The sequence below is a fragment of the Kogia breviceps genome, chromosome 2 (assembly GCF_026419965.1).
Source record: "Kogia breviceps isolate mKogBre1 chromosome 2, mKogBre1 haplotype 1, whole genome shotgun sequence".
Classification (NCBI taxonomy): Eukaryota; Metazoa; Chordata; class Mammalia; order Artiodactyla; family Physeteridae; genus Kogia; species Kogia breviceps.
The window spans coordinates 49,424,789-49,439,355 of record NC_081311.1 but is presented as its reverse complement, the minus strand read 5'-3'; the positions used below and the strand labels follow the sequence as shown (position 1 = coordinate 49,439,355).

Below are 14,567 nucleotides of genomic sequence, written 5' to 3'. Positions count from 1 at the left end.
CAAAGCTAGGAAGCTGGGACCCGGGCAGAAGTCCAGGTGGCCTGGCTCCAGAGCCAAGCAGCTGATTCCCATGCCCTGCTACGTCCACCCGGACTGCAGGGGCTCCAGCGGCGTTATGGCAGATGCTGCCACCCGCGAGGTTTCAAAACAACCCGGGGACCAGGGTGGTAGTTGTCCTACACGAAGGGCTATTGGCATCACGCCCTGGAGTCTCGTTCAGAGGTGCCTGAGCAGAGAGCAGGGCTCCCTTTGCTTTGACAGCCAGTTTGGGTTCAGAGCATCTAAGTGGCTTGCCCTAGGCCTCCAGCCCTGGGTGTGGGCACCACCCTGCCTCTGTGGTGGGGAGCAGAAGTCAAGGGCAGCCCTGGGGGCTGGGAACCAGTCAAACACAGCTGAGCTTCATTGTATCCCAGCCTGCCGGTCATGCGTATCCACGGCTGAGGAGGCAGAAAGGAGCAGTGAGCTGCTGCTCTTTCAGCCCCCAAACCCTACCGTGGGAGGAATGAAGGGTCTGGAAGAGGTGCGGGCAGTCCCGGGTGTTCCTGCTCCCGGGCTCAGACACTGCTCATTGGCAGGCCTGTGCATGCCCCAGGAGGAGGGCACCTGGGACCTGGGCTTGCCGGAGTGAAAGTGGGGAGGAGCTGGGACCTCTCAGGTAACTGGGGGAGGAGGACACCTAGACTTGGCCCCTGGGGTCCCAGTGCCCTCTCTTCTGCTGAAGGAACCTGGGAGGGTCCCTGCTGCTTGCCCCTCGCTCTCACCCCCATATTCAGGGCCAGTTCCTGTGATCAAACAACGAGGTCCGCCTGGTCCAGGAAGCCTCTTCCCCAGCCCATGGGCACCGCAGTGCTCTTTGCCTTTAAGCCCCCTATTATATGCTGTGGGATCTGTGGGGCTGCACCTGACTTCCCTAGAGGAGTTACTGCTCTCCCCCCATCCTCTCCTTATCTGAGAAGCCCCAGGCACCCTGTCTCTTTTTTTTTTTTTTTTTGGTAGGTGGCCGTTTTGTTTTTTAATATTTATTTATTTACTTTGGCTACGCCGGGTCTTAGTTGCGGCACTTAGGATCTTCATTGCGGCATGCGGACTCTTAGTTGCAGCATGCGTGCGGGCTCTAGTTCCCGGACCAGGGATAGAACCCGGGCCCCCTGCGTTGGGAGCGTGGAGTCTTACCCACTAGACCACCAGGGAAGTCCCAGTAGGTGGCAGTTTTAATAAGAGAACTTACATATGAGGCTTGTCTTGGGTGGCCACAAGATGAATAGATCTCTGCCCCAGCCCACCAAAACCTTAAAAGTTAACAGATGACTTAACTGGGGTCAGTCATATATTCAATCCAGAGGGTTTCAACAACACCTTACTCTGTCAAGGTTGTGTCCTTGAAATGGCCGCTAGTATGGGAATTGCAGGCAGGACATACATTCCAAGGACAGGGGAGGGGGTGAGGAGCCTCTGATTGCCCAGGTCCAGCTCGCAAGGCAACCAACAGTTACACCCTCTTGATGACCTCTTCTAACATTGCTGTAACAGATTTTTCAATCATCTACCATGTACCAGGCAAGGTGCTTGACTCTGAGGAACCAAACTAAGGAAACTAGGTATGGTCTCTCCTCTCCAATTGCTCAGAATCTTGGAGGTGTCAGGGAGGAAGAAATTTTCCTTTACCTTTCTAGGTTCTTCTGGCTGGTTCAAAGAATCATACTGACATGAGACAGACTGACAGGAGAAAATCAAAATTTAATAGCATGTATACATGGGACAGACCCAGGAAAACTGAGTAACTTGTCAAAATGGCTGAAGCCTTCACCTTAAATAGCATCTTCAGCTAAAGACAAAAGAGGATCTTGGGGCTAGAGATTTGGGGAGGAAGGCAACTGACATGGAGATGGAAAAGCAAATGTTCGGTAAATAAATGTTTGCTGGGCCATGTACAGACAATGGGACACAGAGAGTAATTTTAACAAATAGACTTTTCTCAGTTCCTCCCTGTCTACACACCTAGTTCATACTCTAGTTATTTATGGTGATAGCTCTATTCCTGTAAGGCCCTCTCTCTAAATTCAGCTAAGGGGAAAGATCAAAGTTTCTCCCTGAGTCTTTTGGGCCTTGATTGTTTTCAGCTTGAAATAACTGGCTTGCCAAAATGACATTTTGGAGTGTCAAATTTTGCTCTCCTACAGAGGGAAGAGAGAGAATTTGAAAAGCAATCACTAAAGTCTGGTAAGTGTCATGTTAGGGAAGTACAGAATGCTGGAAGGCCCAATCTGGCATACTTCATCTAATCTGTGATAGTTAAGGAAGGCTTCCCAGAGGTTGTGATATATATTTTAAAAATTTATTTATTTATTTATTTATTTTCGGCTGAGTTGGGTCTTTGCTGCTGTGCACCGGCTTTCTTTAGTTGCGGCAACCAGGGGCTACTCTTCGTTGTAGTGTGCAGGCCTCTCATTGTGGTGGCTTCTCTTGTTGTGGAGCACGGGCTCTAGTGCGTGCAGGCTCAGTAGTTGTGGCGCACGAGCTTAGTTGCTCCGCGTGGGGAATCTTCCTGCACCACGGCTTGAACCTGTGTCCCCTGCATTGGCAGGCGGATTCTTAACCACTGGACCACCAGGGAAGCCAGTGGTTGTGATATTTTCGATGAAACGGGAAGGATGAGTAAGAATTAGCAAGATTAAGGGGGTCTTCCCTCCCCCCACCTTGAAGGACCCTCAGCTGAGTGTCAGGCGTCCATCAGCCCATTTAATCCTCACCGTAACACTCTGGGGAGATTCTGGTATTGTGCCCCCCACCAACAGGCTTGATGAAGTTGAGGCTTGATGAGGCTCCTTGAGACACTGAGGCTCAGAGAGATGAAGGAACTTGCCCTGGGGGTATGTGAACCCAAGAGGTCTGACTCTGGTGCCTGAGGCTTTACAGCCACTCAACTGTCCGTTTTGTCACCTGCTTGGGCCCAACAGCCCCTCCCAGAGAGGCTGCTGCCTCCCAGTCTCGCTCCTTGCCCACTGGGCCTGGTGCCAAATAGCAACAGCAGCTCAGTGGTGAGCTAACTCGGAGCCGTGTAAAAGGCCTTCCTGGCTAAAAGGGACTGGTGCTACTGGTGGTTTTTCAGGAAGGCAGGCAGGCCTGGGGCAGGGTCTGGGCGGGGCTCACCGGAGTCCAGGAGGAACCATCAGGAGGCTCTGCAGCGCCTTAGTGCTCGGGGCTGGACCAGGCTCAAGGCCGGGAGGAGCAAGGCGGGGCGGGGCGGGGCAGCTGATTTGTTAGTCTGCGTCTGGTGTCCCACCCCCCCACCTGAGCTCAGAGCCTGCCCCTTCCTCTTGCCCAGGAATCCTCCCTTAATCAATTTCGTGTGTTTCCATATACCCCACACCAGGGGCTGACCCTCCACAGCTTATACACCCCTCCCCACGCATTACAGGCAGAGCTTGGGCCAGCCGAGTGGACCTGGGTAGGTGGGAGCTTCCCAGAGCTCCAAAATAGGGGAGACCCCGACGGACGTGCAGAAACACGCCCAAAGAGGATGAATCAGAGAGCAGCCTTAGAGAGGGTCGAGCCGCCGCACCGAGACGCAGAGAGGGTGGCCTCCAGACTCCGAAGGCGGGCTCTGGAGAGGAAGAGCGCTGGGCGGGGCGGGGGCCCGACCTGCACCCTTGAGCGCCAGGATGTTGTGCCTCGAGGGTCGTTTTGCTTTTTCTGGGATCCCTGGCTGCTCTGCTGACGCTCAGGTCACTAACTCCCCTCCCAGCGCCCCCGGTCGTCACGCGCGCCGGTCCCAGGAGTGGTGACCTGAGAGGCCTGCGGCTTGGCCGCTCCCTTCCTCGCTGTTTGGCCTGGGTTGCTTCCTGCCCAAGTCGTTGGTCTTTGGTGACCGACAACGATTTCCTTGCCTGGGCTGGACACACACGGGCCGCCCTCTCCGCTACTCCCCCTCCACCTCAGGCTGCTTGGTCCCCAGCCAGGGTCGCATGCACGCCAGTGACTCGCCCTCTCGGAAGTGGGTGGGATTTACTCGACCATCTCCCCACTGCGCTTCCCCCCTACCCCTGTCCCAGCAGCGGCTGGGCAGAGGGCCAGTTTGCAGTGTCCAGGCTGAGTGTGTGGGGACCGCCAGCTCGGCGTGGGTCAGGGCACTAGGGTTTACAGCCCACCGACTCGGACTTGAGTCCCTGCCATGTGAATTTGGGTGAGACCTAACTCGCCCTCTGTCCTCAATTTCTTCCTATAAACTGCTAATAACACCCATTCCAAGAGTTGTGAAGGTTACACAAGAGGCTGTAAGCGTTAGGGCAGCGCCAGGCACAAGGTAAATGCTTAATAAAAGGCAGCTGCTATTATTAATTACAACTCCAGCCTTGAGATCCTGACCTGGTGCTGACCCCGCGCTCACAGGTTGGGAATCCTCACGGTCAAAGCGGAAAAGTCCAACTCACGCGGTAGAGGGAGATTGGTGCGCCCTCTGCCCCCAGCCGCTTTCTGGACCCCTGATCCAGCCCCTCTGCAGCACCGAGCCCCGCTCCATACCCTGGATGGGACCTCCGTCTTCCCACTACGGCCCGGGCCCGCCGGAGGCCAAGTTGTGCTTTCGGGCCGGCGGGGACTGGAGCAGGGCCCGATCACTCCCCTGAGCCCGAGTGCTGGGAACCGCCCCGCGCCCCCTCCAACCCCCCTCCTTGCGGGGCGGGCCGGCCTTGGGGCGCCTTAAAAACCAGAGCTGGTGCTCGGGTCGCCGCCGTTTTGAGCAGGATCCATCGTCGCTACGGTTACCCTGAAGCACCTCGCAGACCCCAGCAGCCATGGCCAACAAAGCCTTGCAGGACCTGAAGCAGCAAGTGGAGGGGGCGGCCCAGGAAGCGGGTGAGGACAGCGCGCGACCTGGGGCACATACTGGGACCCCCGGGTGGACGCCGGGGTGGCGCTGGGAGCAGAAACCTGGGAACTGCGCAGCCGGAAAGTCGGCGGGCGGTTCTGGCTAGGAAGGGCCCTCTCCTGAGCTGCAGGGACCTGGAAGGACGCCCACCCGGACCGGACCAGCCCGGGAATGATGCCTTGAGGGAAGTGGGAGAACAGCAGTGCCTGAGGAGTGGGGCGGAGGTGGGGGGCGCTTTGGGCATTGCCAGAGCCAATCCGAGGCAGCTGCTGGGGCCGGGAGCGGCCCCACCCGGGCCCTCAGGGGAGAGTGACGGTCCACGAGGAGAGCGAGCTCCGCCACCACGCCCGATCTCTGCCTGCCAGGTCCCAGAGGCGCACAGAAACAGGATGGGACGGGTGGTTCCAGACTCCCAACGGGCTTTGTTTTGAGCACTCCCCGCCCTCCTCCGAAATACTCATTTCCTCTTAAGTCCTCACGCAGAAGACCTTCCCACCTTCATGCGGGCGGGGCAGGTCCCCAGTCTTAGTTTCTCCACCTCTGGCTCTTTCCCCCTCAGACCTGAGGTTATGCAGCTGGGGGCTGGGGATGGACTGGGGAGTAGGGTACGTAAGGAGACTTCAGCCCCACCAGCAGCAGCTCTTCCAGTCCCAGCTCAGCCTCCCTTGGGACTCCAGCTCCAAGTCTGTCCTACACATATCCCAGTCAACAGACGACACCTAAACCAACCCCCTCCTTCATCAGTGCCCCAAGGAAAGCCCACAGTTGCTCCCCTGAGGCTAAAATGGTACCAGGAAGCCTCTGTCTACAGTACCCTTCCTTCTGGGCCTCACTTTCCCCATCTGTAAGCTGAATGCAGTCTCCTCTGTGGTCTTGACTGTGCTGCGTCAGACAAGGACCCCAGGGACCTCTGTGAGCAGTAGACCCAGGGTCTGCCTGACCCCTGTACCCACTGGTCCCCAGGGTCTGGGTAAAGCAGGTCCTTTCCTGTTCAGCAGCAAGGATGAGTCAGATCTCTGAAGGCCAGAGCCACCTGCCTGCCTACCGAGCAGGTGGGGACCCACCTGAGCCCCTGGAAACCCTGTTCTTCACAGGCACAAACTCTGGTCTAGAGGAGATGGCCTGACTTCGGAAGTTTCACCTACTTTCCACACTTCGTTTCCTAATGCCTTACGCTGGCTGCTCACAGAGGCACTGGCAGTCATTGCTTGTGTGCCCTCTGGGGAGAGGGCCTTGCAAAGTAGAAGCCCCAGTGCTCTAAATGTGGGAATTCAGGCATCTGGGCCAAACCTCCAGGAGTGAAGTTGTTAAAGGCGGCAGGGTTCTCCCTGGGCTGTGCCCAGCAGTAGCCACAACCCAGCCGCCAATTCCAGCCTGGCCCAGCCCTGCCTTCCTTACTCACTTGGATATTTTTGCAGCAATCCTGGAGAGGCAAGGGAAGCAGGCCAGAGGGGAGGAGCCCAGAGTTACAAATAAACAAGAACAACCTGGAGTCATGGAAAGGGCTCATGCCCCTCACTGAGTGGCCTTGGTCAAAGAACTTTACCTCAGTGGCATCCATCCCTGGGCCTGTAGGACAGACCACTCTAGAGAACAGATGAGGTTGGCAATGGTGGGGCCCCTGTGGTTGGTGGTATCTCAACAGGGACTAAAACCCACGTCTCTGTTCTAGTGACGGCGGCTGGAGCAGCAACTCAGCAAGTGGTGGATCAGACCACAGAAGCAGGGCAGAAAGGTCTGGTGGGGCTGGTGGGCAGGAGGGTGGACAGCCCCAGCGTGGCCCTGCCCTCCACCCAGCCGTTGCCCAGACACACCCCCTCCTCTGCAGACCCTCTACCAGCATTGCTTCCTGGGGAGGGAGACCCAGGCCAGGCTAACCCTGCAGGGCTGTGGTTCCCCAGGGCCCCGCACTCAACTGCCCTATCCTTTCCTTTCCCAGCCATGGACCAGGTTGCCAAGTCTTCCCAGGAAACCATCGACAAGACTGCTAACCAGGCCTCTGAGGCTTTCTCGGGTTTTGGGAAAAAACTCGGCCTCCTGAAATGACAGAAGGGAGACATGGGTGACTCCCTTCCGGGCCGGAGCTCTAGCAGGCTCTTGGCGGGCCACCTCATTAAAGCACATATGCCTACTCTGTGTCCACTTCATGCCTCCTCCCAAACTGGGCCCAGCCCTCCCTCGCTTAGAGTAGAGGCTTGGGTATCCAGAAACTCAGCCCTGACGTCCAGAGTCCTGGCATTACAAAATCGGAAACCCAGACGAATTGTCCAAGAACTCATTTCCCATGTCTCAACTGTGTGTCCAGACTCCCCCTTATCCGAAGTTCAACCCCCCATCTAGGTACGTGCCCCTCCCCCGCTCTATTCCCCCTGACCCCGATTCCAAAACCGCTCCCTCAGCTCCAGGAACCCGCCCCTTCCTAGGAGGGGGATACTCGGTGCCCGGATCCTCGATGGGCTCAGCTCCGGGGGGTGGGGCGAAGGGTTCCAAAGGCAGGGGCCTCGGGAGCTTCTCCCAGTGAGCTAAGCCGGAGGTGGGGGGCTGGAAGCATCGAGGCATCATCCCCAGGGCCAGGCGCCCTCGAGGACTTCAGGGGGCAGGAATTCTCAGGGAAGAGGGGGGACGGCAGGGACAGAGCTTTCGGCGCTCTTCACCCTATGCCGCCCGCCCAGTGTTTGGGCGACTGTCGCACCCGACGGTGAGTCACAGGGCAGGACCGGGAGGGCGAGGACACGCCCCAAAGATCTCAGTCCCACCCAGTTGACTTGTGTTTGGCGCGGTCGCCAGGAGCTCCGCCCAAGACGCGCCCCCTGGGGAGGTGCCTGCGGCTCACGGGGCGGTGCACGTGGGCGCGGCGCACGGGGCGGTGCACGTGGGCGCGGCGCACGTGGGCGCGGCGCACGTGAGCGTGAAGCGCTGGAACCCTGCTGTGTGCGTGCGCGCGCTAGGCCACTCCCTCGGGCACCCCTTCCCTTCCGGATGCACCTGTACTTTCTGATCCATTGCAGAGGCAGGCTTTTACCGGGCAGGTTCCGCCAGAGGGTCTAGAGTTCGCGCAAACCTTATTCTCTCCGACCTCCCCAGCACGTGTCCACGTGTCCATGCACGGGATACCAACTCTGGGTAAGTCCTGCTGATGGGTGACTCACTGTTGCCACAGGATAAGGCCCAGCCCAGGCGCCGGGCGCTGGCCGCCCTCTTCATCCGAACCCTCGCCACACCTCGGCAGGTGACGGCGCGTTCCGTTTCCCCACCTCCACGCCTTTGCACACACTATTCCCTCTGTCCTTAGTGATCTCGTTCTCTTCTGGATGAGCACATACGTAGTCATGCCGTTTCAACTCACAGATATTGGCTACACGGCACTTCCTAGTTCTGGGGAGATTGAAAAAAAACTGTCGTCTTTCCTTCACACGCTGACTCGGGGCCGGCTTTCCCAGTGGCTTTCCAGACATGCCAGCAGGGGGCAGTGTCGTCGTGTCCACCCCCCATCCCTCCCCTTCACACCCGCCAGGTGACCTTTCCCTTCTCCAATCTGAGATCCCTCCCAAGGAAACAACAGGTCTCCCTAACCCTTAGCATCTGTCACCCTCACCCCAGGGCCAGGCCCAGTTCATGCTTGGTTCCTGTTGCTGACTGTCCCCAAAAGAAGTGCTCAGCTAGTCTGCAAAATGGGCCAAGGCCTAAAGGGAAGGTCCTTGAAGAGATACCTGGGGTAATCTGGAGGTGCTTCCAGCATCTCCAGGAGCCCCTGCCCCCAGGAGAGGATGCCAGGGTTGGGGGAGACCACCTGGGGCCACAGCAGGAGGCAGGTGGGGCTGGACTGGCAGAGCCCTCACATTTTTCTGGAATGTATCCTTCCCTTGCCTAACTGAGGAGAAATTCCAATTGGCCCAACAATCCCTCTTCATCCTGTTCTCCTTGTGAGTGTTGGCCTTAGGGATGGTTGTGTGAGCCAGCTCAGGCCAAGGAGAGGAGGAGTCAGGTCTAGGTCCAGGAGCCTTCTAGGAAAGGTTTTTCATCCTAAAAAAACAAAAGAAAAGAAAAAAGACCAAGGAAGAAGCATTTTCTCCTATACCACTGAACATTTTTGTGTCTAGAAATGATTGTTAGAACTCTGGCAGCTACTTCTAACCACAGGAAGAACAAGCCTAAGGAAAAGCCAATTTGCTGATTAGGGCAGAGCAGAAATATAGAAAGAACCTGGATCCCAAGTTACTTTATTCAGTCCCTAACTTAACCAGTCCTGCAGCTGCCAGGAGCTAGGTGAGAGGATCAATTTCCTCATTGTTTGAGCCGCTGTGAATTAGGTTTTCTGTTGCAAAGAAAAGCTTAAATCCTGATGTTACCTCAATGCTAAGGTCCTGTATTTGCCGGCCTCACCCACCTCCCCAGCCTCCTCCCCCAACACGCCCTCCCTCCCTGCCTCAGCCACGTTCTCACGTGTTCATTTCCCTTGACTGTGTGCTTCTGCTCATCTCAGTCTTTGCATGTGCCCTTTTTTTTTCTACCTGGAATGCTGTCCATCCTCTGTCATTAACCACCCTCGTCCAAGTTGCTCCTCCTGCTCTTTCATCCTTCAGATCTCAGCTTCCCTGATCCTCCCCCAACATACACAGAATGGGTCTGGCCACTGCCAATACGTTCTTACACCCCCTGTACTTCTTTTCCACGGTTATATACTAATGAGTCGCTCTCCTGTGTGCTTCACTGTGATGGCTGTTCACGGGTTGCAGCCAAGTCCCATCTACTGAATAGTGCACACCCAGAGCCTAGAGTGGGGCTCTGGCAACATCTGCCACATGAATGCAGGGATGACGGTCCTTTGGTTCTCCTACCAGATAACAGAGTTGGCACATTGTCAGGTTCACCATGGTGCCATCTCCTACAATGCAGCCCCTTCCACAAACCCTGCCGCCATGCAGCTGATGCTCCCATGCACTGTGCAAATGTCTGTTTCTGTGTGCTTCTATTCCCCCAACACTGAGCCCTGGGGCACAGGGCCAGGTTGGACTTGTCTTTGGTCCTCTGTCTGGGACAAGGTGGGCATGGTGCTGGTGAGCCATGGGAGCTTATAGGAGCCCAAGCCTGTCTCTGCGAGGTTCATGAAGCTAGCTGAGCCCAGATGGGCTGAGGAGAAGGCAGCTGTGGCCACTGCACCTGCTGGGTCTTGGTCAAATCTCCAAAGATTAATTCTTCCATTAGCAATTCCTTAGATAGTTCCTAATTCTCCAAATCCCAGTCCCCCGACTAACCAAACACAAAGTCACTAACATCACATTTTGGTTCCACTGGACTTCTCAGCTCTGATTCCCATCAAATTACAGATGAGAAGGGGCAGAGTTTTCTGCTTTCCACCTTCTCTCCTTTTCTCCTATTTTTGTTGTTGTTATTGTTGTTGTTAGTTGTCTCATTTCTACTTTGTGAAAACACATAGCGTTTGCATCCCATTCCTCCACACCTTTGTTCTGTCTTAGATCTGCAACTGAAAATATTAGAAGCGCTCTGCCGTTCCTTCTGCTGAAATGTTTTCTGTTATCTCTTGGTTGGTTGGAGTTAGTCCTCTAAAAGTTTCCTGAAGAATGAAGTATTTTCAGATGAATTGAGGAGAGAAGACGTCTGGGATCTGAGCTGAGAATTGTTACAGCTATAGGCCCCTTGGGTTATTGCAATGTGTCCATGAGGGTTCACAGTGTCCTATTTTTGTGTATGGCATTTTCTATTTTTTTAAAAAAAGAATAAAAATTTTTTTTTAAAAAAAGAAGGGCTCATGTGAACCATTTTCTGAGTTCTTAAATGTGTGGTAATGTTGGTCTGTAGCCTTTATACTTTATCCTCAACTGGGTTTGAAATTTACATCTCACTTTTTTCCACGAGCATCTTCTAGGTATGGCTGCCCCACTTTCTGCCACAGAAGGTTGAGCGGTCCCTAGAAGTCTGATTTCTAATTCACTGGAATTTCTAATAAGTGACTTGATCTTTCTGGCTGGCTGGCTTTATCTTTTTTATTGAAATATAGTTGATTTACAATGTTGTGTTAGTTTTGTATATGATTCAATTACATATACAAAAGTGATTCAATTACATATACATATTTTTTCAGATTCTTTTCCATTATAGGTTATTGCAAGATATTGAATATAGTTCCTTGTGCTATACACTAGGTCCTTGTTGTTTATCTATTTTATATATAGTAGTGTGTATTAATCCCAAACTCTGAATTTATCCCTCTTACCCCTTTATCTTTAAGGTACAGTAATTTTTTTAGGGTTCATCTCGGTGATGATTGTTTTGGTTCAGTTTTCCCTAATATGCTGTTTGCACTTTCCATATTGACTCTAGATTTCTTTTATTTTAGGAACATTTCTTAATTGTATTTTAAAATATTTGCTCTGTTCCATTGCTTGGCTTTCTTCTTTGGGAATTCCAGTTGTGGGCACAAAGTTTTCTACCTTCCACATCTGCCATTGTCTCCCAAACACTGTGTATGTCTTTAATATGACTCCTTTTTTCTTTGCTTTTTTTCATTTCTATTCGCATAGGTACCTACTGTGGCTCCTTCTAGTTTAGTCTTCATTTCTGCAATGGTTTGTTTTACCTTTTTTCTTCTGTTTTATTCCAGAGTTATGTAAGTTCCTATTCTGCCTGCTCCTGTCATCTGCCATCTCATCCCTGAATTCTGGTATTTCTGTTTTACAGTCTTCCTTCATAACTACTAATGCTTCATTAAGTGTCTTATTTTCTTTCTAAAATTCATGTTGGAGTTTAATTCACATTAGGTAATAATTTTCATGTGCCTTCTTTGAGGCACACTTTTTGGTGGGATTTCTTTGTATGTGATGTCGTTTTGGTATTCTTTTTCATATTTAAAAAATAGTATGTTTTTACAGTTAGGTAGAAAAAAATGAAGTCAAAACTGCGTATCTCTGGTATGCTATCCTTCCTGTAAAGAATGAAGGAGGATGCAAGAATATATGCAGGGCACATGTCTCTGCATATTTGTGGGAAGAAAATGCAGGAGGATAAACCAGAATCAAAGAGACTGGTTATCTACATGGGACGGGTGGGAAGGCAGTGGAAAGAAGGAGGGAATGACAATAGGGTAGCAGAGATGAGGAGAGAGTGACACTAAACTTCAGAAAAGTTAAATTTGATGTATGAATTGGTGATGGGCTTTTAAAAATTCTTCTCCCTGTGTTCTTATTGCTCCATAGAGTTTCAGGATGGAGAAATGGGCTGAATTAAGAGTTAAGCTGCAGCCACGTTGCTTCCAGACTTAGAAGTCTGGCAGGTTGAGCTGGTGTTCTCTGTTTACCGAGAATCCACATCCTTTCCTCCTTGCCCTTACCCTGGTAACCTGCCTCTTGAACTGCATCACCCGGGCTCCCTCACCCTCAGGACTTGGTTGGGTTCAGCCAATGGGGGATATTGATAGGAGATGGAGAAGCAGAGGAGAGGAATTTATTCCTCTTGCTTCCTTCTTGCTGGGCATGGTTGGGCAGTGGCCCTCTTCCTCTGCTGACAGCTGCAGCTCCTGTCTGCTGACCCTCTCCTACAGCTGCAGCTCTCTTCGGGGTCTACAGCCCCTGCAGGCCCAGGGAGGAAACAACTCCCACTGCTCCTGGTCGCTGGGGACCTCGCCATCCTTCATTGGTCCCCTTAAGTCTGTCCACACCTCTGTGAACTGTCCCTTTCCTCAGGTATCCCTTTGATGTGCCCTCTGATTTTTTCCGGAACCCTGACTGACACCCATGGATGTATGAGTGCTGATCTGCTGGGGAAGTCTTCCTTTGGTGACTGACAGACCAAGTCTCCAGGAGTCTAGTCTCCCTGTGGCTGGGAGGGGTCTGTATGTGCAAGATATGTGGGCTGTATATACTGGGAGCTCAAGTCCATGAAGTAGAAGTAGGAGAAAGCACAGGCAGGATGACAGTCATAAAACTCTTGACATTCATGGCATTTGCAGCAGTTCAAATCACAGGAGAACAAAAATCATCATGTCTCAGACATAAGACAGCCCTAAGTATTTAAGTACTCACAGGTTTTTTTTCAGAATTATTAATTGTTCAGTTGGAAAATTGCTGTTTGAAAAATTGACTCTCCTGACTTGATGATGTAGTCAGCTGGTCCTTTGTCAGACTGGGTTGTTGAGCAGATTCTACTTGGAGAATTAGTTGACTCTTGTCAAGGCTCGATTCTCCCCACCCCAAGTGCAGGACTTGACCTTCTGACTCAGGACAGGCTGCCATGGGTGCCTGTATTCAAGGCCTGCTCTGCTGGGACCCAGCATGGGCCAGGCTTCTTCCAAGATGGGGTGGTTCCCACCTGAGTCATCTCAACCTCACCGAGGCAGGTAACACTGCTCACTGCAGGAGTCACCCAACCCCTCAGACCAGAATCCCGGTTAGGAGGGTCTTGGGCTGTCCTAGTTTCTTTGGCTGGGAGCCACAGATGGGCTGGGCTGAGCTGAGAGGACAGGGAGCTGGTCAGAGCTAGAGTGGGAAGGCCTGTGGGACTAGATGTGGGCCAGAGCACCAAGGTCTGGGGCCCAAGTCCAGTCTTGGGCCGCTTGGCCTCTCCAGCTCTCTTGCCTTCCCCCTGTTGGGCATTTGGGATCTGTGCCTGAACCCATGCTTGCCAGGAGATCTGAGGCCATGGTGTGTTGTCACTGGAGTCTGGGTGCTCACACTGGGGCCATGCATTAAGGAGGAGAGGGTCCCATGGGCAGGGGGGATGGGGTGAAGGCAACAGCAGTCTGACAGGGAGGGAAAAAGTGCAGCTGGAGTCCTGCTGAGTGGCTGAGCCCTGAGCAGGGCCTGTCAAGGAGCTGGTGAGCTCCTGAGGAGAGGGGGATGGTGAAGAGTACCCCAGGGTGGGCCCTGGTAGGGAGGGGTTGTGAGGTCTGGAAGCCATCCCAGACCTGGTGGGTGACACCGCCATCCTGACAGGGAGTCTGGCACAAAGGGCCCCTCTGGGGGTGGGGAACACACACACGTCAGAGGAAACAGGGAAGGGGCTCTGATGGGCCTATAGGGACCTTCTCCGTGGGTCTCTCAGACCAGTTCCCACCAGCCATGTCCCAGGAGTGCCCCCACTTGGCAGCATTGTCCTGACACTGTGAGCAGAGCTCTCTGGTGTTTGGCTGTGGCAAGGGGAGGCCAGAGTCATCTGGACCTGCTTAAGCTCCAGAGCCCTCACTGTCATGGCCCCTTCTGAGTCCACAGGGTCGTGCATATATATTTATAAAACTTGCAAGAGAGTAGTAGTGTATTTTTCCTTACAGGGACTCTCCAGATTGTTTAAGACTTGATCTACTCTTGCCAGTGGCACGTGTGGGGCTGTGGCCTTGTGACCCAGAGTTCCTGCTGCCCACAGCATCCACTGCCCACCCCAGGGGGGCCACTGCCCAGGGCCTCCTGGTACCAATAAGGAATGTGGGAGGGCCTCAGCTCCACAAAGCCTGTGTCAGCTAAACACTAATTAGACCCCACCACACCCTCCTGGACCCCTCTGAGGGATGAGGGAGCCTACATGGGGGGAGCAGCCTCAAACTCCTGCCCCAGGCCTGGACTTTATGAGCAGGGCCTTGGGAGGGCCTTTCCTCCATGACTCCTGGCCAGTGGCGGCGGGTCCCGTCTCAGGCCCTCTCACTCCGAGGCGGGCTCATACCCCTGCCACTCTTTGCTCCACCCACTGGTTG

At 53.7% G+C, this 14,567-nt stretch overlaps 1 protein-coding gene across 1 annotated transcript; it reads left to right on the top strand.

The window, feature by feature from the left end:
* Positions 1–4,712: 4,712 nt before the first annotated feature.
* ADIRF (adipogenesis regulatory factor) lies at positions 4,713–6,998 on the top strand. Its single transcript, XM_059053940.2, has 3 exons — positions 4,713–4,854; positions 6,540–6,602; positions 6,807–6,998. The coding sequence occupies exons 1-3, from the start codon at positions 4,794–4,796 to the stop codon at positions 6,911–6,913; spliced, it is 231 nt and encodes a 76-aa protein (XP_058909923.1). The 5' UTR covers positions 4,713–4,793; the 3' UTR covers positions 6,914–6,998.
* Positions 6,999–14,567: the final 7,569 nt, after the last annotated feature.

What these genes read in the sequence shown, in the direction of transcription:
- ADIRF (XM_059053940.2), top strand. Translation starts at nt 4,794, where the DNA reads ATGGCCAACAAAGCCTTGCAGGACCTGAAGCAGCAAGTGGAGGGGGCG. An exon ending in GGGGGCGGCCCAGGAAGCGG is followed by an intron (nt 4,855 to 6,539) that starts GTGAGGACAGCG and finishes TCTCTGTTCTAG; the next exon opens with TGACGGCGGCTGGAGCAGCA. An exon ending in CACAGAAGCAGGGCAGAAAG is followed by an intron (nt 6,603 to 6,806) that starts GTCTGGTGGGGC and finishes TTCCTTTCCCAG; the next exon opens with CCATGGACCAGGTTGCCAAG.